Raw genomic sequence first — 25,796 nt, 5'->3', positions numbered from 1 at the left:
AATTGCCATTAGCTCTTCTTCTTTTTTCTTTTTTCCTCCTGGTTATGACCACTCTGTAAAATCTGTGCATGCACCTTCGTAAGGGGCACTCAGATCATCTTTGCTTCAATGACTTATATGTAGAATTGTGATTCCTTTACTGTGTCATACTACTCAGGCTAAAGTCTTCATTGCTTTTCTACTATGAACATCCTGCAATCGCTACATTTGCTTCTTGGAACCCATTGAGTAGTTGGAGCAGTTTTGGCATACCAGTGTCCCTACATATCAACCTGTTAAATTATGTATCGATATTTGTAATCTCATATATATATATATATATTCTTATTCACCCAAAAGGGTATTTCTATAAATTCCTGTTTTACGCATATTTCATTCTGGAATATGCTTGTAACTTTGCTTTTTCCTTTTCTTTTTTTACTTTTCCTTTTTTTTTCTTTTTTCTTTTTTGTTTTTTTGTGCCACATAGGGAGGCTCCCAACGACTCTCTTGGGAGCCCCCTATGTTGCTCCTTTGTTTCCTTATAAATAGGGGCTTCCCCCTCTTGTATTTCTCATGGCTTTGAGTCAAAGCTCAAGTGCTCAATAAAGTGATTCCAATATTTTTTATCTTTATGCATTTGTGAGTTTTTGTGAGTTGTGCTTTTGTGCACAAGTGTTCTAAAGTGTTCTTATTGTGCATGTGTGCCGGTTTATTATCAAGAATATTAAGGTTTTGATTTTAGTATCTTGTTTGGAGATACTTTTACATGGTATCAGAGCCTCGTTGAAGAAGGAGGATTGTGCATCTCTTCATTTTTTGTGTCTCGAAAAACGTGCCTTCAAGTTATTGAAGTTTTGAAGTGGATCATCTCCTTCGGGCAATATTTTAGAAGCATCTTTTGTCAAGAAAGATTTGAAAATCATTTGAGGTACGCGTTATTTTCTATCTTCTTCCCTCTCTAATGGGTGAAAAAGACTCTCGCTTCTCCCTTGGTTTTAAATTTAGTGGTTCGAACTATCATGTTTGGGACGACAATATGGAAGCTCATATCAAAGGGAAAGGTCTTTGGGGATACGTTCAAGGTTCAATATCGGAACCCGAACCCAAACTTACAATCATAGAAAAATGGGATATTAAGATTCTTGAAGGTGAAGATAGGCAAAAAGACCTAGAAGATTATTCCAAAAGGCATGATGAGTGGAAGATAAAGAACTTCAAAATCTTGTCTTGAATTTTTTCATCCGTAAAAACTAAGATCAACGTCAACATCATTAAGTTCAAAAAGGCCTCTGAAGCTTGGTTGTACCTTGAAAAAATGTATATTTCAAGGGACTTATCTCACAAATATTACCTCCAAAAGAAGGCATTGACCCTTCAACAAAACGATTTGTCTATTCGAGAATATTTTGCCGAACTATCATCTATTTGGGACGAGCTTGCTATGCTCGAACCAAAATGGAGCGGAGAAGCAATCGAGTTAAGACACAAACAACTAGAGGAAGATCGATTCTTCAATTTTTTAAATGGTCTTAGACCCGAATTTGAGCAAATTCGGTCCTCTCTTCTATTCGCCTTCACATCTCTCTCTATTGAAGATGTTATCACTAAGCTAAGTGGTGAGGAAACCCATATGGGGATTAGTAAAAATAATCCTAGCATCCTTGCTGCACCTTCTCAAAATGATTATGAAGTGGTTAATGTTGTGTCAAGGCCCGGGAATAATATGAAGGCCTACAAACCTTCCCATTTCAAAAATCAAGGACAAGGAGGAAATGATCGATATGGCAAAAGAGACTATAGCAAATTAACTTGCCATTTTTGTAAAGAACCAGGGCATATCAAACCCATTTGCCCCAAATGGAAGAAAATTCTTGTCGCGGCTGTGGCATCCCAACCAGAAGAACGACCTTCTTCATCAAATGAGTCTCTTTCCCTTCAACAAATTGTGGATGCTCTTCAACCTCTTCTCAAAGGAGGCATTTTCGGAGCCGCTATGTCATCCTCCTCTTCTCTCGGTAAGACATCTTGGCTCCTAGATTCCGGTGCATCATTTCACATGACTCCAAGTTTTTGTTTTCTTTCTGATTTTTCTAAAAATTCTCTCTCATCTTTTGTCTCAACGGCGGATGGAACACCTCTTGAAATTAAATGAATGGGCAGTTTTGAAAAGCAAGACTTCTTTATTCCAAAAATTCATCTTATACCAAACTAACTTAAATTTACTCTCAGTTTCTCAACTCTCGGATTATGGTTGCGATATAAAATTCTCTTCTAATAAATGTTGGATACAGGATCGCTAGTCTGGGAAGGCGATTGGGGAAGGCTCTAGGAGAGGAGACCTCTACTATGTTGATTTTCTCAAAATTCCCAAGAACCAATTTTGTAATATTGCTCAAAACAAAGATATTCATGTATGGCATAAGAGTTGGGTCATCCCAACATTGTTAAAATCTCTTATTTGCCTTTTATTAAGCATCTTTGTAATGAAAATTTTGTATGTAATGAATGTATTCTTGGGAAAATGAAAAGTCTTCCTTTTTCTCAAAGATCCATGTTTACAACAAAATCTTTTGAAATTATTCACTTCGATGTATGGGGTCCGACTCTGGTGATATCTAAAGGAGGTTTCTCATACTATGTTATCTTTGTGGACGATTACACTAGATTTAGTTGGATATATTTTCTTAAACATAAACATAAAGTTTTTTCGATTTTTAAAACATTTCATATGATGATTTTAAATCAACTCAATGGAAGTTTAAAAATTCTTAGAACCGATTCAGGTGGCGAATATCTTTCCAATGAATTCAAAAGTTATCTTGAAAATTATGGTATTCTTTATCAAAAATCTTGTCCTAAAACCCCACAACAAAATGGGTTGGTTGAACGAAAACATAGGCATATTATTGAAACAACACGAACTTTGCTCATTTCACAAAATATTCCGAAAAGACTCTGGGCTGAGGCAGCCCTTACATCAGTCTATCTCATAAATAGACTCCCATCAAAAAACTTGAACAAGGTTTTCCCATTTGAAAAATTATACGAAAAAGAACCTGATTATAGCAGGTTAAGGGTTTTTTGATGTAAATGTTTTGTCCTTACTGATAAAAATGGCAAACTCCCCCCCAAGGTCATTCCTTGTACCTTTCTTGGTTATTCCGAAACTCAAAAAAGGTTTTCATTGTTATGATATTAAAAATGATAAATTATATGTTTCCAGAAATGTAAGCTTTTTGTAAAATATTAGTGGTTTCAAAAAATTTGAATCTAATGACGAGAATATAAACTATTCTTTTTTGTTTGATCTGTTGACTGAAGATGATGATACTAGTGCTGATGAGTCGAATCAAAATGACTCAAGTAATAATGAAACCAATTATGTGCCCCCAACGTTTCATCAACATGTCAATGAGGAACCACATAGAGATCCCATAACCTACACTCATAGAGATAGGAATACTTTCAGAAGTGCCCTCAAAAGATATGATGATGCTAGTGGGACTACTCCTCAAAGTGAGGAAAACCTTCGTAGGACCGAAAGACAGAGAAAATCCCCTTCTAGGTTCATCTCATATGAGTCTTTTTCACCTAAATATAGAGCTTGTCTAAGCGTCATTCACTCTTACATAGAACCTAGAAACTTTGAGGAAGCACGAAAATATCTGGAATAGATAGTCGCTATGGATAATGAACTTGAAGTTCTAAGAAGAGCAAAGACATGGGAATTTCAAGACCTTCCTAAAGATAAGAAAGCAATAGGGTATAGATGGGTGTTTAAGGTTAAGACTAAGAGTGATGGGTCCCTCGAGAGATACAAGGCCCGTTTAGTTGCAAAATAATATAGTCAAGAATATGGGATTGATTATAAAGAGACCTTTGCTCTGGTAGCTCGAATGGTCATCGTTCGATGTCTTATAACCGTTGTCTCAATCAACAAGTGGAACATATATCAAATGGATGTTAAAAATGCTTTTTTAAACAGAGATCTAAACGAAGAAGTGTATATGGATGCTCCTCCTGGAATGGAGTCTCCTAAAGGAAAAGTGCTTCGCCTTCGAAAAGAACTTTATGGTTTGAAACAAGCCCCCAAGGCTTGGTATGATAGGTTTAACTCCGTAGTGCTAGAAAATGGTTTTTCATCCTGTTTTACTGATATTGCTTTGTTTGTTAGAAAATTTAATGCAGGGATTGTTATTTTACTTCTATATGTGGATGACATGCTTATAACCGGAAGTGATTCTAAAGGGATTAAATGCATAAAATCGATTTTAAAGGATAAGTTTGAAATGTCTGACTTGGGTTTTTTAACTTATTTTTTGGGTATTACGGTAGCATACTCTCATAGAGGGTATTTTTTATCTCAAACTAAGCTTGCATCAGAGATTATTGACAGGTCAGGTATTACAGATGATAAAGTTTGTGAAACTCCTGCTATAGTAGGAGCTAAAATGAAGATTGATGATGGTGTTCTTCTCTCCGATCTTGCTCCCTACAGACAACTTGTAAGATCATTGATGTACCTAAGTATTACCAGACCAAATATCTCACATGCAGTGCATACGGCAAGTCAGTTTCAGCATGCACCAACTTCTATTCATATGAGTGTTGTCTTATGTGTCGTAAGATACCTAAAGCGTACTCTTAATAAGAGAGTTTTTCTGTCATCCTCTTCTGAGTTAAAATTAATTGCTTATACTGACTCTGATTGGGGAGGTGACCCAAATAACCGTCACTCCACCACTGGTTTTTGTGTATTCTTAGGTGATTCTTTAATTTCATGGAGATATAAGAAGCAACAAAAAGTTTCTCTATCTTCGACTGAAGCTGAATATCGTGCCATGGCAACTACTGCCATGTAAATTATATGGATTCATCAGCTGCTTGAAGACATGGGGATCACTATTGAAAGACCCACTAAGCTATGTTGTGATAACAAGAGTGCAATATACATTGCCAAAAATCATATTTTCCATGAGCGGACTAAGCATATTGAAATGGACTGTCACTATGTTCGTGAAGTCTACTTAAAAAGAGTCATTGATCTACCTTATGTTACTTCAGAATATCAGTTGGCAGGTTTTTTCACCAAAGCCTTATGTGCCCCAAGATTCAACTTTCTCCTTGGCAAACTCTCGGTCATCTTGCCCTAAGTTTGAGGGGGGTGTTAAATTATGTATCGATATTTGTAATCTCATATATATTTATATTCATATATATAGATATATATACATATATACTATGTATATATCTATATATCTATATATATAAATATATATATATATATATATATATATATATATATTTTATTATTCACCCAAAAGGGTATTTCTGTAAATTCTTGTTTTACGCATATTTCATTTTTTAATATACTTGTAACTTTGCTTTTTCCTTTTCCTTTTTTCTTTTTTCTTTTTGTTTTTTTGTTTTTTTGTGTCACATAGGGAGGCTCCCCAAAGAGTCGTTGGAGAGCCTCCAACGGTCACATATGTGACCGTTGGGGGCTCCCAACGACTCTCTTGGGAGACCCCTATGTTGCTCCTTTGTTTCCTTATAAATAGGGGCTTCCCCCTCTTGTATTTCTCATGGCTTTGAGTCAAAGCCCAAGTACTCAATAAAGTGATTCCAATATTTTTTATGCCTTTGTGAGTTTTTGTGAGTTGTGCTTTTGTGCACAAGTGTTCTAAAGTGTTCTTATTGTGCATGTGTGCCAGGTTTATTATCAAGAATATTAAGGTCTTGATCTTAGTATCTTGTTTAGAGATACTTTTACACAACCATGGGGGTTATTTCCTTTCACTTGTTTTTAATTGGAATTAGCTGGAGGGTGGATTCAGAAGCACCGATGTCTAATGGTAGTATGTAGCAATAGAGCTATTTTTCTTCAGACATTTAAATGTGCTTCTTGGCAGCACAACATTGAATTGATTTACTTAGATGCCCAAAGCATTTTCGTTTTCAGTATGAGGGGGTATGTAGTTGAACCATTTCACTATCGACTGTAATTTTATTGGAGTTCGATGGTTGATGCTGATTTTTTATTTGTGTGTTTCTGATACTAAGTTAGGTCACATTATCAAAACCTAGAGTTCTCAGGTTCGAGTTCGAATCCCATGGGGATTATCCCTCAGTTCACTTATCAAAAAAAAAAGAGAAAAAGAAAAAAGGTTTGTGGGCCTTCCTGAAAATTATGTCCTTGCAGGAAGGTTATTTACTCTATGGACCTTCAAATTGGTGGAGAACCTGTCTCTTAGGATCGAAGGTATTGTTTTGCTGACTTTTTTGGGAGTCCAAATAATTTTTAGAAGGGAAAGTTATATTTTGGACCCATTGTCATTTTCTTATTGAAATGATTTGATTATGTTTAAGGAATGTCATTTAGTTGTTCTTTCATAGTGTGCTATTTATGTGAATGTGTTTTTCATATACATGTTATTTATTGGCATCTCCAGGTCATGGTACTCTCTTTTTTTATCTGTGAACTTCTTCTGACTTTGAAGAACTGGTCGTCAACAAGTTAAATCCTTCAGTGCTATTTCTTTTTTGATGATATACATGTAATTTATTGGCATCTCCAGGTCATGACTGTCTTCAATTTGTGAATAACTGATCATTAATAATTTCAATAATTGATATTTCTTTTTTATGTTTATGTGGTGAAACTTTCTCATGTTAATCCATGTTTGTGAACGCATGGTTACCAGAGGTTCATGCATATCCTTGGAAGCCAAGTCATGAAAGCACACACACATGTATCGTAATTGGACCCCATATTATTATTGTGAAATTATTAATCATTTGTGAACCTTTGCTTTGAATTTAGTAGTTAATATTATGAAATATTGGTTCTTATTTGTATTTGTATCGTATCCAATTTAGCCCAAGGGTAGAATCATAATTTTTGAGAAAAAAGATATGTATATATATACACCCATTTTTTTTTCAAGATGCCCAAAATACTAATATCTTTGGAAGAATCAAGTTGCAGGTTCGAGTTTACAAAAAGGACACCACAAGAAAACCCAAAAAATCCACTCCTTGTCTTTGCCGAATGGCTATCTCAGTTTAGCCATCCGACCCTGGATGGCTACTCCGGTTCAACCGTCCAGCCAATCCAACATTTGTCTTGTTTCTTCTGAACGACTATCTCAGTTTAGCCATCTGACCCTAGATGGCTACTCCAATTCACTCGTTCAATCCAGTCTATTTGACATTTTGTTTATCATGTCTCTAGATGATGACCAAACTTGTTTATCCATTCATCTCTGGACGAACAACCTAATTTAGTCGTCCAATTAGTTTGAGAAAATGAGGCACATTTTCCTCATCTCCAACCACTTTTGCACGATTCTGAAAAAATATATCTGTTGGATAAACTTTCTCTCAGAAAGGTCTCCTTCCAATTAACCTCATCTCTTATTCGGGATGAGTACGAATCCATTTAGACCATATTCGAACCTGAAAAGTCTCATGATCTGGATATGATTTGAATGCCTACAAATAAGGGCTAGCCCCAATGATCAGGAGGAGGAGAAGAAAGACGTCTAAGCATTGGCATTGAGAAGAACGAATGTAAGACTGTCAAAACCCATTTCTTCAATCTTCTTCGCTTATGCAAAGGTTCTACCGAAACAACTGCAAAAAACCCTCACTTTCTTACAGAAGTGCTGCTGAATAGGCAAAAAGGACAAAAATGGCTAAAAAGCATAAAAACGGACCCCGAGTCCAAAAAAGGTGTGTTAGCTATTTCTCCTTTTCTTTCCTTTATTTGTTGGTTTTATTCATTTAGATAATTTTATTAGTTGAGAGCAAATTCTTATTCATTTAGATAATTTTATTAGTTGAGAGCAAATTCTTACATGTTTCTTTTGTTCATTTGCATTATCTGTTGTGTGAGTTGCGCTACAAAATAAAAAAGCATGCTCTGACTTTGCCTTACCTTTGGCGAAGGATGGTCGAAGTTCGAACCGTGTCCCTGAATCATTTTAAAAAGTAGTTTCTTCGATTTTAAAGGTAGGTCTCAAATTTTTTGTCAACATTATAGAAGCATACTTGGTGATTTTTGAGTTTATAATTGCATTTGTATCAAAATTTTGACAAAAAAATGTTTTATTTTGTCAAAAATGAAGTTAAAATGCATCCAGAGCAAGCCCAAAAAGTTTCAGGGCTTTGGGAGTCGACTTAAGAGTCGACTCCTGCTCGCGGGAAACTTGACAGAAAGCCTGGGAGTTGACTCTGCTAAGCAGGAGTGAGTCAACCCCTATTAAGAAATCTGAGAGAATTTGGGCCCGAGGGTTGACCCTGGTCGTTGGGAAATAACTCATGCAGGTTGGGATTGGATCTAAATGTTGGGTCCAACTCAGATCCGAGTCTCACCCCCTCCCAAACCCTCACATGGGTTTACACCCACAGTTTTTCAAGGAGTTGCCAAGTGTTAAAATGATTTTTAACACTTGGTAGCTTGTGTTGCCCACTTAGCAACACAAGCCCTCCCTTTCTCACCCTATATAAAGGGGTCTTTCCCCCCTTTGAATAGGCATCTCATCCTCTCTCTCTCTCTCTCATATTTGAATCTCTCTTGCTCTCTCTCATGGTGGGTTGGTGGCCAACCTCACCCAGTTCTTTCGGTGCGCAAAAGTCACCACCAACAAACCCCCCTTGAGTTCTCTTTGGTGGAGCTTTTGCCATGATGTTGGAGCTTGGTGGAAATCGCAGACCAAGGTTGTGCTTAGTTTGGAGCAATTTTTAGGTATGATCTCATACTCTTCCTTTCCCTTGACAGTATGCAGCATGTGGTGATGATTTTGCATGTTTTAGGAATTATGGTTGGAGTGAATCGAGTCATGAAGGAATAACATGTTTAATCTTGTGTTTTCATGCTTTGTTTATGGAGCTTTATGCAATTGAAGTGAATGATGATTTGCCTATTCGATGGGACCTTAATAGGATGTGAAATCACATTGAAAATTCTATTTTAGAATAAAATTAGGAAAAAATTTGTTTTTCAGTTTGTGAAAATAGATGATAAAATGATGTTTAGTTTGCCTCTAGGGTCGAACCCGAGCCTTCACAATTGACCCCTAAGTCTAAGTCTTCAGTTTTGTGCCTCGAGTGTCGACACTCAGATTTGGAGAGTCGACACCCTCGAGTTTTAACGCATTTTTGTTATGTCTTAGGCGTCAACACCCAGTTTTGAGAGTCAACACCTCTCTGATTATGTGCCTTAGGTGTTGACACCCAGTTTTGAGAGTCTACACATCTTTGTTCTGTATCTCGAGTGTCGACACCCAGATTTGGAGAGTCGACACTCTCAAGTTCTCACCCCTTTCTGTTGAACCTGTTTTGTTAGCCTGAGGTTTGACCCTTGTATCTGAAGGATTGACTCTTGCAGGCTTGGGTTGACCTCTACAGAAAAGAGTTGATTCTTGTTAATTAAAGAGTTGACCTTTGCTTGACCAAGGTTGACCCCTGCAGTGCAAAGTCAATCTTGGTTGATTGAGAGTCGATTCTTGAGTGGTCTAGGTCGACTCTTTTGCTTATGAAAGGTTTCTTTATTGATTTTTTAGTACAAATTAAGGTGTTTAAGTTGGGATCGAAGGAATCCAATATGGTTGTGATGTGATATGGTTGGTGGGACCTCCTCTAACTGGTGTGATCAAGGTTTATGCTTGGGTTGACCTTAGAATCAGAGGGTCGACTCTTATTATTATTATTGATTAAATCTACTCCTATTTGTTATAAAATGCATCTCCTCCTATTGATATTGAATGAATGTCTTCCTCTTGTGATTGAATGAATCTCTTCCTTTTATGGAATGAATGGACTCATGTGAGGGTCAATCATTGGCAATGTAAGGTTGATTCCTCCATTATGTTTTTGTATATGGAATCAATCATCATTGAATCATGTGATCTTTGATCTATATGAGATGGATACGAGATGTGTTGGAATCAAAGAACTTGGATATTGATAAGCATGGGCTTGTTCATCGGATATTGACCCATATGTGGCTGATTGATAATTGGATATTGATCTATTTTACCAAGCAGGTAATTTAGGTTGACCTTTGTGTTGACTATCGTTGTGTATACTAGTATGGTACTTAGTTTCTGTACTTGAGAGTACATGAACGTAATTGTGATTGTAGCGCATATCTAAAAGGTATTGGAGCATTGGCTGTGAGAGTCAGTACCAAGAGGGTACAATGTGTGATTGAGTGTATGCTATTTTTTTTCGTAACGGTAGTTGTATCTTGGCCAAAACCTTGGCACTGTGATGGTGCGATATGTGGAGCGTTAGCTCGAGTTGTCTAAACTACGAGAATGATATACATTGATGAATGTTACTCAATAGTTATAATTTTATGACAATTGAAATATGCTACGGAATGCTAGTGAACCCATGTTGGGTAGTTATGTCTTGGACTATAATGATCTACACTCGCATTATGATCGTATGAATTTGAAAGACTATCTTAGTGTGATCCTTAGAATTATAGTTTGGGGCATGAGAGTTTTTTCAATCGTGGATGCTTGTATGCTTGTTTACTGATGCATGTTTAGTGTTGATCATGCTGAGACATTATTGTTTGTGTCACCCCATTACTTCAAATGTTTTTCAGGTGCTTAGCGGACAGGCGAAGGGTGCAGCACGGAGAACTCGCGAACTTCTGCCGATTGGACCTGGGACTGTTTCTAGTTGTTGTTTTGGATTTTTTTATTTTGGTACTTTGTTTATAATAAATAACGTATTCTGCAATTGTTACACTTGAAATAAATGTTTCTTGTGCCAAAACCTTGTGTATTGAATAATATTTTGCAATATTGGTTTGCAAATGATGTTTTGCCAAACTTTTGTCATGAAACTCGAGGTTTTGAACCTTGTTTTCATTTTTAAATATAAAAGAAAAGTTTTAATTTTCATGTGTTTTAAAAAGGGTTGAAATTTTGAATGAGAAATTGGTTTGGCATAGTTGGAAGTAGGAAGGAGATCGGAGTGGAGTTGGAGCGCGCTGCTCGTTTAATTTGGTGTTCAACAACTTCCTTATGTAGGATGTTGCAAACTCCCCCGACCCATCACCGCTCTCATCCCTTCTCGTATCCCCTTCAACTCTGGCTCCCAAACAAAGCCTTAACCTTGTCCTAAGATGGGTAAAATACCTAAGTAGACTTATTTTAAATTCCTAGTGAGTCCAATACTGAATTTTGAACAGTCTAGTTTAGGATTCAGATGGGACTTGGAGTTTGCAATATAGTTCTAGATCCAATAACGGTTTATAGCCTTGTGGTACTGGTTCTAAGCATTACGTTTGCTACCAATGCACAAACAGACGTAGAGCACATGCATTTTAATCTCCCCAGGTTCAAATATATGTTGTTCGATCCAAATGAAAATTAGACCATACCTGCACTATTTCAGATCCAAGTCAAAGATCCACCCAGTTTGCATCCTAGGATTCAGATCAACCAGATTTGTTTAGATCCAAATCAAATTCATATCATACCTGACACTAGTTCAAATCTGTGATAGAGATCCATCCTTTGGATTTGGAACCATATCCCCATATCCCCTTGCATCGTTAACAGTAGGTGTGTCAAGAAGATGGGTATGATTCAATCCCAAGCTGTACCAGATCTGGTAGGGTCAGGGTTTGGTAACAAAATAAGGGATTCAATTAACAACCCAAGTCATACTTGTGAGGTCTAGTTATATGGGTCAGTGTAGTTTATGAAATTTTATACCAAACCCTGGTCAGACCCAAGTTTCGATTAAGATTTGTAATTTTTCAATGTAAAAAAACTTAAAATTTGTTATTTTATTGGTTATGGGTCGATTTTGGTTTATGTATTTTTATTGTTCCAGGACCCAAAATCTACATTCGGTCGAGCTATCATCTTAGTCGCGACACTTGGGTAGAGTGGGGCAAAGCCCATTACAAGTGCCATGCCGACTACAAGGCTTCCAAGCAATCTTCTTGGAAAGCACACCTGTTGCAGGTGGCAAAATTCATCTTTCAACATTTACTCATCCACACCGTGGCCCATTTCTGAGAATGCCACCAAATGAGCTCGACCAGATACCAAAACCTCTTCCGCGTTTGAGAAATTTACGCAGAGGCTACAGATCAAGCGAGAAATCCGGGCTTTGTGCAAAGAAACTTAGTTGCTGAGATGATGGTACTAAAAGGATGCTGTTCTGAAACCAGATTGTCCCTGAAGAAGGGCTACATCTGCTGCGCGTATCTTGTGATCTTCAATTCAATTAGCTGTAGCCACTTAAGAAGTTGCTCCAAGTTTGCTTGAACAATTAGAGGGTTCTGGGTTACTTCATCACAGCCGGAGTTCTTCAAATCTCTTTCTATTTTACGACGTCTGGTTCCTCAGCAGGGTGCTTGCCTTTCCAGAGAAGATGCTGACAATGATGAAAATCAATGTCCAGCATAGAGCATATAGAAATACATGGACGTCTAAATGCCACTTTTTATCTATTTCGTGCAGAAGTAAATGTCACATAAGTTCCTCAAGTAAACATAAAGGAAGAGACATTGATCCCCCATTTTGGTTATCAAAACCAAAAAAAAAAAATCACCTATTACCAGCCTAAAATAACTGATTCTTTTCAAGAGGATGAAGTTCATGAACTTGAGATTTCACAGAAAAAGTATTCAGAAAATACAAAATGTAAATTTATTACCCATTGGTAAAATGAAAATACAGTCAAGAAAACGAGACAGAAATTGAAACACTGCAAATTACTTCATCCATTGTCAAATTACTATTTTATCAAGGACAGTAACTCTTGATTGCGGAATGTACATCTATCATGCCATAAAATCACACACACCCGCCCCTCACCCCACCCCCGACCCCCCCAAAAAAAAACAAAGAAAAGAAAAAAGAGATCAACATATTTTTTGTAACTCATTATTAACTTCAGAAACACTAAGTAATCTCTATGCCGCAAGAAAGCATCAGCTTACACACTGTTACAACAGGAAGGAAGAAAATGCCATGACGAATAATGAAAATCAACCACTCAGCCATCAATAGAAAGAGAAGCATTGTACAACTCTAATACAACAGTCTATGAGAAAGACATACATGCATCACATATAAAATGACATGCATCGCTTATCAGTGCCCACCAGCAGCAGTCCGAATGAGAGCAGACAGAAACCCACCCCCTGTTGACTGTTCTTTATGCCAATCTTCTCCATCTTCAACCTATTAAAAGAAGCACCACATATGAATGTCAAAATCATACAGTGATGAAACATGAGACTGGTTGCAGTTTCCAAACCTCTTTGGCTATTCGATGCAGAATCACAATGATTTCAGAAAAGTCAGGCCTCAATGTTGGGTCCTGCTGCCAGCATCTTTCAAGCAGTTCCATAAGTTTTGGATGAGTATTCTTTGGGATAGTTGGTCTTAGTCCCTAAATTCCATCCATGGTTAGAAAATTTACATTTAGAATCGATTACATACGGCTAAAAAGTATGATGTAACACGGCAACATATATATCACGAGCAATCATGCAAATAGTTCTGTCAGATGCAAGATAAGACAATCTATCAATTTCATGCAAGATCATAAGAACCCCATGCTACATTAGCCTGTTGATTGGTAGTGAACAACATTTTTGGGATGAAAACAGATAAAACCCATGGTATATGATAGAGGGAGAAAGCAGCCAAAAACTCCAAATGTGGAAAGCTAATTACCTCTTCATGGTATGTAGGGATACTCACATAAAGCACATCCTCTCTCTCTCTCCACAAGAAAAAAAATGCCGGGTTTCGGGTCTGGTCCAGGTCAGATTCAATTCAACCCGACCTACACTGTCCCCGTGGCATGTCGCGTAGTGAGGCATATCTCAATATTTTTCAAGGCAAAAAGTAAAAAAAAATTATAGCTACTAAATAAATCACTTTATTAACTATCAAGCATACATAAATAACAATCATTACAGATAATATGAAAAAACTAAATTTATACTTTAAACTAAATGAAAGTATATAGGTGCTAAACTGCCAATTCGATGCATCATATTGTATGAATATTGTTATTCTAATCTTAAGATAGACATAAATGGGTTCTTCCTTATTCCCCATATGTTTAATCTTTTATGTTTTTCTTTGTATGTACTATAGTTAAAAACCATTATTTTCTATTCATTAGTTAAAAACCTTCATTTTTAACACATTAACCTTGAAAGATTTCATTCGGACCCTTGTATTATTAAGGATAGTGTTGGTTGTGTGTTTGGTGGTGCTTGTATACATTTTTCTATGGGATCTTTGCTTAGTATCCCTAATGCCATCTTGTGGCAAGGGTGACTGTTGGTAAAGAATGTACTGCCCTATGAGAAGGTGCCAGCACCATCATTGGGGCGTTGAGCCTCTTCATAACTAGTACCAGTAAGTTTTTATTACTTACCCCTTTTATACTTTGGTGAGGTGTATGTAGAGCTAAGTCACAGGGATTCGGCCAGCAGGGTGCTGCACCCGTGTCGACGTGACGCGACTCGACTCGGGTGCGGGTGAGGGTGAGGCACCCAGTGCGGTCAAACCGACACTGGGTGCGGTCAACGCACCCAAGGTCATAACAGTCCATATCTGGACTTAAAAAAACGATGAAATGGGGTTGGGTGGGGGATTAGGGCAAAAAAAATCCTCCCACCCCCCCCCTCCCGACCCCCGATGCCTCCTCTTCTCCTCTGAGCCGTCTCCAAACCAGCCCATCTCCGACGCGGCGACTCTGGCACGACGACTCTGGCGCGGCGACTTCAGGTATGTCGCCTTCAATCTCTCTCTCCCCCAGTCTCTCTCGCTCTTCTCAGCTAAACCCCCTGTAACGCCCCAAAATTTTAACCCAAATTTAAGAGGAATTTTTTTTTATAACAGCGGAAACAAGTAATATTATGGGGTTAAATATTCTGGAACATTACAGTGGAGAGAAAGCCAAAACGTTTATTTCAATGACATCAGAGTTTTAAAAAACATAAAAGGAACTCAAACTATCCCTGGAACAATAAATTCAAAAATCTCGATCCGATGCCTCATCCCGCAGCCGCTCATAAACCCTAAACCTTATTCTTTACCTATAAAATAGTAAATTGATTGGAATTAGACTACAACTGTCTAAATAGGACTTACTGTAATTTTTCTTGCAGGTATATCATGTGTCAAGTATGTGATGTGGGTGTCGTGTGTGATTTTCAGCCTATACAGAAGCACGTAATAAAGTCTATGCAACAACAATGACAGACATATATCTAAGTAGGTAAGTAGATTATGCAACAGTTATAATTAAGCAAGTAAAGCATTTTATGCGACCACAATAATTAAGCAAGTAAGGTATTAAGCAATTAAAGCATATTCTGCAACAACAATAACAGTAACATGCATAACATCCATGTAACATCCATAACATGAATTCAATTATCTCATATCTACATATTTCAGGATTTCGTTTCATCACAAGCTCAAAATATAAAATATGCTGAAAGGGTATGAAAATGTCTCTCTAGTATCTTCAGTCATTGTGATACCTAATTGTTCTAAATAGTGTTTATATTATCTTATCCCGTGGGTATACACGGGCCAAGGCAATCATCACAGAAGAGAACGTTCGGGGATATATTATTCAAGGGTATTTTATTAACCCGAACATTCTAACTGAGACTGAAATCCCAAGGAAGCGGCCAGTAACCGAGAGAACCTCCCAAAGGCCAAAACCAAAATAGGATGCATCCCTAACTTCTGCAGAAGAACAAAGAGCTACCACCTAGGACATATTGGTAGTTTGGGTCCCCCCTCCAACTCCGAGGACTGGGGACCAATGAGTCACTTTAGCTCGAAACAGTTAAACACATGTCCCCGGAGTTTTGTACCACCTACCCTCTCCAAGGTAAGCCCGAATCTGAGTGGGTTAATCTTTTCATTTAATTATTTTCCCGAAGTATGGGGGTGTTTCCCCATCTACCTCCTACTACTATACTAGTAAGTTCCCAACCTTAGTCATTTTGCCAAGGTACACATACATCCATTTTTTTTTTCATATTCATTGCACAAACTCACTCAGAGTGCTCCGGTGTCTTTAAACTAGTCAAGCACACAAGCCCCGATAAACCAGTCAGGCACAAATTTTAAATTTAAGTTTTTCATCAGTATTATGGTTATTACCTAGAGTGCTTCAGTACCTTTTAAACTGTCAAGCGCCGATGCCCTGATACCTTTAAACCAATCGGGCAACAATATATGTGTGTGTTATAACCCATGTGTACACACTTTATAATTTGCATCTTTAAATTTTATATGGTAAAATGCCACATCATAGAATTAGTCTTTAAGCTTTCAACGTCCCAACACAAGGTGACGTGTACTGCTAGTTCTTATCAAGCAACCAAAACCCATTTGTTTCCATGAGAGAGTATGCAGTGCAATTTAGGAGGTTTTGTGGCCTAGTTGTATATACCTTCCTCCGTACCCACACGCATTTAGACTTTCCAGAAATTATACAACTTATCCGATATTTGAGCATGTCAGAAATTGTACAACTTTGCTAGACATGTGAGCATTCCATCCATTTTCATTTAAATATCAATTTTTTTTTGTTTATTCAATCGATAAACACCTGAACATCTTGTAAAGTAAACGTTTTAATATAATAAATTTTGCAGCTTAATTGGTAGAAATATCGCACGCCTGAATAGTCTTTCGGAATCAAATGTAGCTCTAGCTCAAGTCAGTATGAAAATGCAGAAACTGTAAGCATGTTGACATGTGCGACTATATGTTTAGAACCCATTAACAACTAGAGTTATTAAGATTGAATTAACCCAGTATATATATATATATACATGCTTATAAGCTCTTATATGCAATATGTAATAACTTGAGCATTCCAATATCGGAACATGCTATATATATATATATTGATTTTACATGAATTAAAACTTTATGAAAGCAAATTATCGTGTCAGCAACTTGCATTCTCATTTGCAGAAAAATAAAAGATGTGGTTTACGCGCTTAATCTAAATATCAATACACCCACCCACATCACTTATGTTAAATGACAATACTGCTGAAATAAATATTTCTCGGAAATTCACAGCATAAATAATCGCTATTTTATAAAGTCTATCATAGAAAGTGAAAGTTGTAATTGACAGCACGTATGTTTGTTTGTTTGTTTTTTTCTTAAGCATCTTTCCCAACTACCTATGATGCATACACGCATTGAACCAAATGGAACTGCACGTATTATCTACCAACCAACGATATTGCATACAAAAGTTTCCTCGTTAAGCAATTGAATCCCAATATGCTCATAATATTAACAATAGGAACTCATAAAGAAAACAATTGATAGACATCAACTCATCCAGTCGCATGTTCAACAAAATAACTTAATGTACACAACAGTTATCTAACTTTATTAACAGAGTAAAGAAGGGTGAGTGATAGAACAAATTTTAAATGGTACATCTAATAGTAACTTTCCATTCAGAAATATAAGTTTAGACAAGGAGAAATAAACATGCTTCGATCCACAACCTCACACCCAAATACACGACAGGATAAGCGCTCTTAACAGAAATCGAACTCCCTTGGCAAAGATCGAAAATAAACCCTTAACTGAAAATAAATCCTCTTTTTTTCAAAGCAGTCGGAACCCCCAAATCAGTCGATTTGGGTTTTCCGACAACCCACATATCCTTCTCTCATCCACTTCATAAAAAAAAATCTGAAACCCCCAAATCAAGGATTTGGGGTTTTCGGCGTGGGATTTACTGTGATCCCCAACTGTCACAAAACTCCCCCTCTCCTGATTTGGGGATTTTCGATCCCCCACAAACACACCCCGAGCACGCGAGCTACCTACGGAGAAGAATAACAGTAACCTACCTTTTTCCCGACGGTTGGTGGCTGCTGCTGCGAGTGGAATGGTCTGTCGGCCTCGGCTGCACCGCAACCTGGAGAGAGGGCAGGGTCAGCTATCGTGCAAGGTCGCCGGCAGCATCGACCAGCGTCGGCGATAGTCGAGGTTGCCGCACGCAGGGAGACAGAGAGAAGAGAAAGAAATAGGGAGGCAGAGAGTGCAAGAGGAGAAGGAAGAGACGAGTGGGTGGGAGAGCGAGAGAAGAGGGGATATATAAGAGGGTGGCCCGCGAAATGGAAGGGCCGTTACCCCCACCCCGGTGGTTGCGCTACCCTTTTCCCCCAGCTCCTTTCGCTTGCTACGTTAGGGTTCCGAAATGAGCCCTAACGCAGTTTTATCGAGTATGGGTTTTTTTTTTCTATTACTTAACACACAGGGTGTGCAAGGCGTGGATTGACCGGGTCCGTGACCCGTGATCCAGCTGCAGTTTGGATCCGTGACTCAACAACTGTTTGTGTTTGTAGGTTGGATCCATATGGGTCCAACTGTGGATCCAAATATATTTTATTGTTATATTATTTATTATTTTATTTTATTTTCTAATACATGTGTATGATATTATATATATATGGACCCCCAATTGATATGGATCCTGGATCCAAAAAATTTCTCTTTATTACACGATAGAAACTATGGATCCAAATGATGTAATTTGGATCCAAACCTTTAGTAGATGAATATGGCTACAAAATAAACTATTATTGATTCTAATTAAGGTTTTTCTTAAGACCCGTTTTAAAATTTGTGGGTCCCGACAATTCTTCTAGGATCCAATATCAATTTTAACCTGGATATTGAGGATCCGCTATAGAAAATTCTTCACAAAAAGTTTGATTTAAACTTCGTTGATTCGCTTCATTCATCTTGGATCCAATATCAAATTTGATCCTCATAAACAGGATCCAATACCAGAGATACAAATCCATTTGACCTAATAATTATTAAATATCCATTTTGATGTTCGTGAATCAATATCTAAGATCATAGTACGAATAAATAATTAAAACAATAAAATATTCTTGTATCACCTTAATGACTTAAAATCTAAGTTTATTTATCTGATAAAAACCACGGGTATTACACCCCCGCCTCTCTCTCTCTCTCTCTCTCTGCGTACCTCTCTCTTGTTAAATTATGTATATATAAATATATATATATATATACATATACTTATATATATATATACATACGTATATATATAAGTATATATATACATATATGTATATATATACAATTTTTCTTTTTATTCTCAAAATACCCGATAGGGGTATTTTGGTAAATCCCCATGTAAACCCTTTTTCCTTTTTCTATTTTTCTTTTCTTCTCTTTTTCTTTTTCCCTTTTCTTTTTTTCTTTTTCTTTTTACCTTTTTGTAAGACCACAAGGGCCCCACTCATGTAGTCGTTGGGGCTCCCAACGACTACATGGGAGCCCCTTGTGGTCCCTTCTTCTTGGCTTCCTCCTCTATAAATAGAGGAGGCTTCCTCTTGTATTGTAAGGGTTGTTCACCTTCTTCTTTCTTTCTTCAATAATATCCAACTTATGACTTTTGGTCATTTTTCCCTTTAGTGGGTTTTTTGTATACACCTTTAGTGTTTGTGTTCTTGGCTCTTGGAATCACTCTTAAAGAGTGATTTTCTTTATTGGTGCTTCCGCAGCCCCCCCTTTTCATTACATCTCTCTCCCCTCTAAACCTCCTTAAATCTTTCTCACTCCCCCGTCACCCTCTTTTCTTCCTCTCTGCCTCTGTCGGAGGCAGGGAGGGCACGGCTCGGCCACCTACGGTGGTGGTGGCCGGGTTCGCTGCCTCTTGGCCACACTAAGTGATATTATTTTTGGTAGGGCCTGCATTGGGGACTAACCAACACTCTTATATGCATATGTATGTTTTGTTGAGAGTTAGGATGTTCTTTTTCACCTTGGGCGTTATGGAATACATGTTCACATATGTTTCTATACTTATTGAATGCGTTCTTATGATCTTATCTTCTGTTGTTTTGCTTGTGTATGTTAAATATATGTTGTATGTAAGTTTTTTTTTCTTATTGAGAAGATATATTTTGGTTGGTAATTAAGTAGTTTTAATCAATTGAAGTTGCTTTCTCATCCGTGACTTCTTGATGTTTCAAGTGTTTTATTTTATCGATATTGCTTTGTCTTGCATTATTATGTGAAGACTGAAGATATACCAACTATTTGTATGGTTTGTTCTGAAACCAGGGGAGTGTAAATATTACATCAACATATGATCGAAAAACACATGGAATTGAAAGTTCTGTGATTGCAAGAGGGGATTTGTGGAGGGTGGAGGCATCTCATGGTAGTTCAACTTGGACCAGTTCTTTTTGTTCGTGATACAACACTCCTGCCAGTTCATTTATCAAAGCAACACTTGCTTTGGTATGGTTTTGACAGGAAGGCATGGTTTATATATATATATATATATATATATATATATATATATATATATATATATATATATACCCTCCTGCACCCCTGCACCCAAAGTTTTTTTAAAGTGCCGCATCGCCGCACCCGCACCTATGTGACATAGATGTAGAGGCTTTGGCCTCATTAGGAATAAGGCCTAAGTCTCACTGCCTGCCTTCCTGTTCCTTCGAATGTTGGCACATGTGCCTTCAACATTTCTCAAAATGCACTTGAAAACCATGTTTATTATGTGTAAGATATCATATAGAAGTATCAAGGAAACTAGTTCCGACAAGATGCAACTCAAATGAGTGCACTCCTACCAACACAACAATGAACATGATACACACATTTTTGCTTTTCAGTCCAAACACACTTTCTAAACATGGATGTTAACCTTGAAAACTGCCATGGTTATTTTAGGAATATACATGTTCCATCTGTAAATGAAGGGACACCATTTTCCACACTGTTGACCATCCATCAAGTAATAAAAGGATACTGTGCACTCCATGCAGAGAAAAGAAAAAGAGCAACCGTAAAGGTTGATATTCAAAGTCAAAATCCACAAAAACAAAGGAGGGTATCAAAATAACTGCTCCATGTTAATATGACTTTCAACTTACTACATTCTTAATCATATGACACAATCATCTATGCCCAAGAGGCATCAAACATATATATACTGCAGTTTCTCAGTAGGAGTTCAGTGGTCATGCAGAAACTAATAGCAGCAAGAACTTCTAATTGGCAACATAAGATACAACTTCTAGATATGTAGATTTGATAGTAAAAACAACACAGAGATCATGCACATCTGAGTATCAATATGCATTTCAGTCACTTTATGACACTAAGGAATAAGAAACATGAGACAGAAATATCTGCCCATTATACAAGAAAACAATGCAAGAAGACATGACCACGTTCATCTAAAAGTTTTGCTGAAAAAAAAGGAAGCATGTTAAAATGATTATTATGGTAATACCTTCTGAACCACACCTACAGCTGCTTGTAGTGGGGTTAAGAAATCGTATGGAAGCTGAAACCATATCACAATTTGTTAAGATTTAATACTTAAAATCTAGGTGTAAACAAATTATCAATAGGCATTCCAGATATCAACAAAGGAAGAACTTTAAATGATTTTACCTTTCCTGTCAATAGCTCCCATAGCACAACCCCAAAACTGAAAACATCAGCCTTGCAGTCATAAGGCTTATGTTCTATAACCTTTGGAAAGCCAAAGAAGAAGAAGGTTAAAAAGACAAGAGACCCAAGACATAAGCTTGTCCAAAATTAGCGAAAGAAAATAAATCAAGCTTGTAGTCATATGGAAACATACAAAGGTATCTGGAGAATTTTTGTTGATGTGTTAGTAACTTTATGTACATATATCACCGTGACATCTATGTTAAGATAGTATATATATATATATATATATATATATATATATAGGTAAATGCTCTATAGTGGCATTTTTGTCATTTCACTCATGTAATAAAACTGTATTCAAATAGTTATTTTTTATTTTTTTAAAATGTAATTTTAGAGGACCATTGGGGGCTCTATGGTCAAAATAACCATAGAGTCATTGGGGCACCGTTGGGAGCTCCTAATGACTCCATTTTCTCTTTAGTTGTATAAATATGGGGTATGTTCCCCTCTTTTATATCATGCTTGTATTAAGCACTTGATCAATAAAGGCTTATAATTTTTTACTTTTTTTGTGTATCTTTCACTTGCCTTATTGATCTTTGTATTGTCTCATAGAGGACTTGTGCATGTGCACTTGTATGATTGTAATCTTGTAAGCCTTTAAGTGGCTAGTGCTTTCGTGCTTCTGCATACTTCATTACAATCTATTCAACTAAGCTTCCTTTTTCACTATTCTATTCTCCCGCTTTAATGGCATAATATTATAAAACTCATTACAACTTGTGTATCTGAAAATCATATAACAATACAAATGATTTGGGAAATCCTCACACGTAACTCATTATACATATATTGTGTGTATATGTATGCATATATAGGGATGTAAATGTTTCAAGTGCAACCCGATACCCGACCCAAATCTGAGTCCATTAAGCGGGTTTGGTCGCCAAATCTGAATCGAATTAATAATCACATCCGTGTTTGGTATTAAGTTTTGCATTCAAACGAATCCGACTAAAAACCTGACCCGAAAGTACTGGGTTTTAAGCTAGTCGGATCCAGGTTTGGTTTTATCTTTTTCCATCCGATTCTGAATCCGACTCCGAACCCAATTAGGCCAAACCCGATTGAATCGGACTTGGCAATGCCTAGTTCCAACCCTTATCCGAACTGTTTACATCCCTACAGATATATGATCATCATGTCCTAAGTTTTACAAAACTCCCATGTTGTACCAAGTGTATCCATATGTCATGTTCCACACTTGTATCCATGTTTCTATGTGTGATAGAGAACCAACATAAGATCTATAAACAGTATAATTAAAACCACAAACACACTGGTTGTGATCCTAGGTCATTGGGCCATTGCTCACTAGATACCTTGAGACACAGAACATTGGCATTAATAACACCCAAGCCACCTCGATGAGAGAGGCAATGGTGAATGGATGCAACTTCTTAGGTCACCCTAGAAGCTTTTTTCTGCAACAAAGTCTTGCTTTTTTAGTTCTTGCTTCTATTGTAGATAGTAAATCACTTCTGAGTTAGCGTTTTTAACAATCCTTAATTTTTCCCATACATGTTGGATCAAGGTTGCCGGACTAAGAAGTAGAAGCAGTAAATAATATGGGAAGCAGAAGCTAGAAGGAAGACATTTTAAAATTTATAAGCGAAAAGCAAAGAATCAATTTGAAAGTGCAATGAGATAAAAATGGTGATATAGGAATCAAATGGTAAGCAAAATAAGAATCAAACAAGAAGCAAATAAAAACTAAAATAAAAAAAGGGCTATCCATAAATTTCATGATTTTTGGTATAAAAATTAAATTTTTCTCAAAATCCAAAAATGATGGTTACCAATTTAGAGAAAGGGCATGGGAAGTGGGTGGAAAGCATGATAAGAAGCACATGAAAAACATTAAAAAAAAACACATGAGAAGCATATAAGAAGCAAGTAGGAAAGCATGGATGTGTAGAAAGCAGAGGAGCATGGGAGAATTGAGATTTGCATCAAGCTTCGAAAGCAAGGAATATCACACTTTCAGAGCGAGTTTCTCAAAAAAGCGCTTCGGGTAACTTTATGTTGGATGCTGGGGTACGTTGTTCCATAGGTTCCCTTGCTAGAGCATAAACAAATGCTTCAGTTTCAGAGCATAAACTTAATCTAAGGACCATTTTGCCATGCCAATGCGAACCTCAAGGGGTCCCAAGATACCAAAGGATAGGCCTTTCAGTCTTTATTGGCAAAAGATAGGTTTTTGTGTGCATGTGTGTCTGTGGCTGCGTGTGCATGTGTTTATTTGCAAGTCTATGAGTTTCACAATATCTGACCTAGTAGTCAAAATCATGCTTATTTGGTTGACTAAGCACCTACTTGACCTATGGCTATGCCTCCCGGTTGTCCATGCCCTAGTTAACCAACTAGGCTGTGTCACATAGGTAAGGGTCGGAGTACAAGTGTGGAGGGTAACATAAGTTAGTTTTCAAAAATATGGGCATTTGTGTACGGTGAGTATGACGCACACACACACATATTGTTTGGGTTTGGATCAGGTTGGATCCACTACCATAAAACACACATAAGTGGCATTGTATGTGAAAAGGTTAAATGAGGAGGGCATATTTGTCATTTTCTTTACAAGGGTAAAATAAATGGAGGGCATATTTGTCATTTTCTTTACAAGGGTAAAATAAAAGGGGGAACTCTCTCGCTCTCTCTCTCTCTCTCTCTCTCTCTCTCTCTCTCTCTCTCTCTCTCTCTAGCCGACCAGCAGGAAGGGAGAGGAGTTGGTGTTGTCAGATCATGACAAGAGAAGGGGAAAAAGTGGGTTTTGGGTTGGGTCTGACCTTACCCAAAACATACCCCACTTGCACCCAGCTCCCTATCCTTGTTGACACAGGTACTTGGGCCTATGTGGCATACCCATGTTATATAGCAACTAGGTTACCTTAGTTGAATTGCCTTTTTTTTAATAGAGAAAAAGGGTGTAGAGTTTAATCGGTCAACTCTTATGCCTTTGTTCTCGCACTCCCTCTTTATCTCATTTATCTCTTCCCTTTTCTCCCTATTTGAATATCTCGCTCTCTCACTCCCTTGTAGCTATTCAAAAAATAAGAGTAAGAAGACAATGAGGGGGCAACCTCTCTCTCTCTCTTCTTCTTTTCCTCCTACATGGCTGTCTTCTTGTTCTCCTGCTCTTCATATAATTTTCTTCTTTCTACTACATCATCTCTTCTGCTTCTCCTCCCCCCCCCCCTTGCTTTTCTTCTTCTCCTTCTAGGCTCCTTAACCGATGCCTAAGCAATGCGTAATCCTTTAGGGTCTTGGCACCTATGCACACCAAATGCTTTTAAATACATACATCTAGCAAAGTCATTTCTCAAGATACTAGAAATTCTACAGTTATTTAAGAAAAGCATTGTTAAATGATAAAAATGTAATGCAAAACAAGATGGAATAAATCATGGCACTACTTTTTGGTTAGCATAAAGAAAAGGCAAAACAAAATAACATATTTAGGTAAAAATGAAAATATTTTTTTATAAAAGTAAGATAAATACAAAAACACAAACATTTTTTTATAACACCGCAATATTTTTAAAATGACTGATATTTTGAAAAGTTGTGATCTTTCCTTTTCAAATCATGAGTATGAGGTCTGAGGCACTAAATCCGAAGAACTAATGAGCTGTAATGGCCTAAAGTACAGACTACATACCAATGATTAAGGGACCAAATTTATGGGGTAATTTTCTCATGTGACTGTTGCAGGAAAAAATATTTTGCCATATAAAAGTAGTTGATACTAGTGATACTATATAATTTTGCTCCATTCATCTTCGCCAGTTCTTAATCAGATTCAAATTGTTACATGCTTTCGTTTATGTTCTCGTTTGCAATTTGCATCAACTGTCCCATGACAAGATTTGAATAGACTTTGAAACATACAATATCCAAGAAAAGCAGGTGTACGTAATGAAGTAAAAAGTCTCTTCACACAAAGCCACCAAGGGCATAAACACATGCCAATAAGTCAAGAGAGCACAAGTCTAAGGGCAAGAGATGTAATAACCACGATGTTTTTATAACTTATGTGTTATGGGCCTGGGATCCACCTTTCGGATCCAGGATCCATATGTAAATTATATCATATTTGAAATATATATATATATATGTAATTTAATAAATTAATAAAAAGATTAATAAAAATATGTAAGGGATCCATAGTTGGATCCATTTGGACCCAGCCTATGGATCCACTTCGCAATGGGTTGCGGG

General features: G+C 37.2%; 1 protein-coding gene across 1 annotated transcript in view; it reads right to left on the bottom strand.

The window, feature by feature from the left end:
* Window positions 1–12,889: 12,889 nt before the first annotated feature.
* The window catches only part of LOC149817994 (serine/threonine-protein kinase STY46-like), a 92,064-nt gene continuing 79,157 nt past the window's right edge, over window positions 12,890–25,796 (bottom strand). The window contains exons 13-16 of the mRNA XM_089985925.1: window positions 21,510–21,590; window positions 21,346–21,399; window positions 13,282–13,416; window positions 12,890–13,205 (exon numbers count right to left, since the gene is read on the bottom strand). Coding sequence (XP_089842051.1) covers window positions 13,116–13,205; window positions 13,282–13,416; window positions 21,346–21,399; window positions 21,510–21,590 — 360 coding nt within the window. The 3' untranslated portion in view covers window positions 12,890–13,115. The remainder of the gene's footprint in view (window positions 13,206–13,281; window positions 13,417–21,345; window positions 21,400–21,509; window positions 21,591–25,796) is intronic.

This window comes from Nuphar pumila, chromosome 13 (genome assembly GCF_984573655.1).
Source record: "Nuphar pumila chromosome 13, dmNupPumi1.hap1.1, whole genome shotgun sequence".
Lineage (NCBI taxonomy): Eukaryota > Viridiplantae > Streptophyta > Magnoliopsida > Nymphaeales > Nymphaeaceae > Nuphar > Nuphar pumila.
The sequence above is the reverse complement of the archived record's forward strand: the minus strand, read 5'-3'. Positions and strand labels throughout refer to the sequence as shown.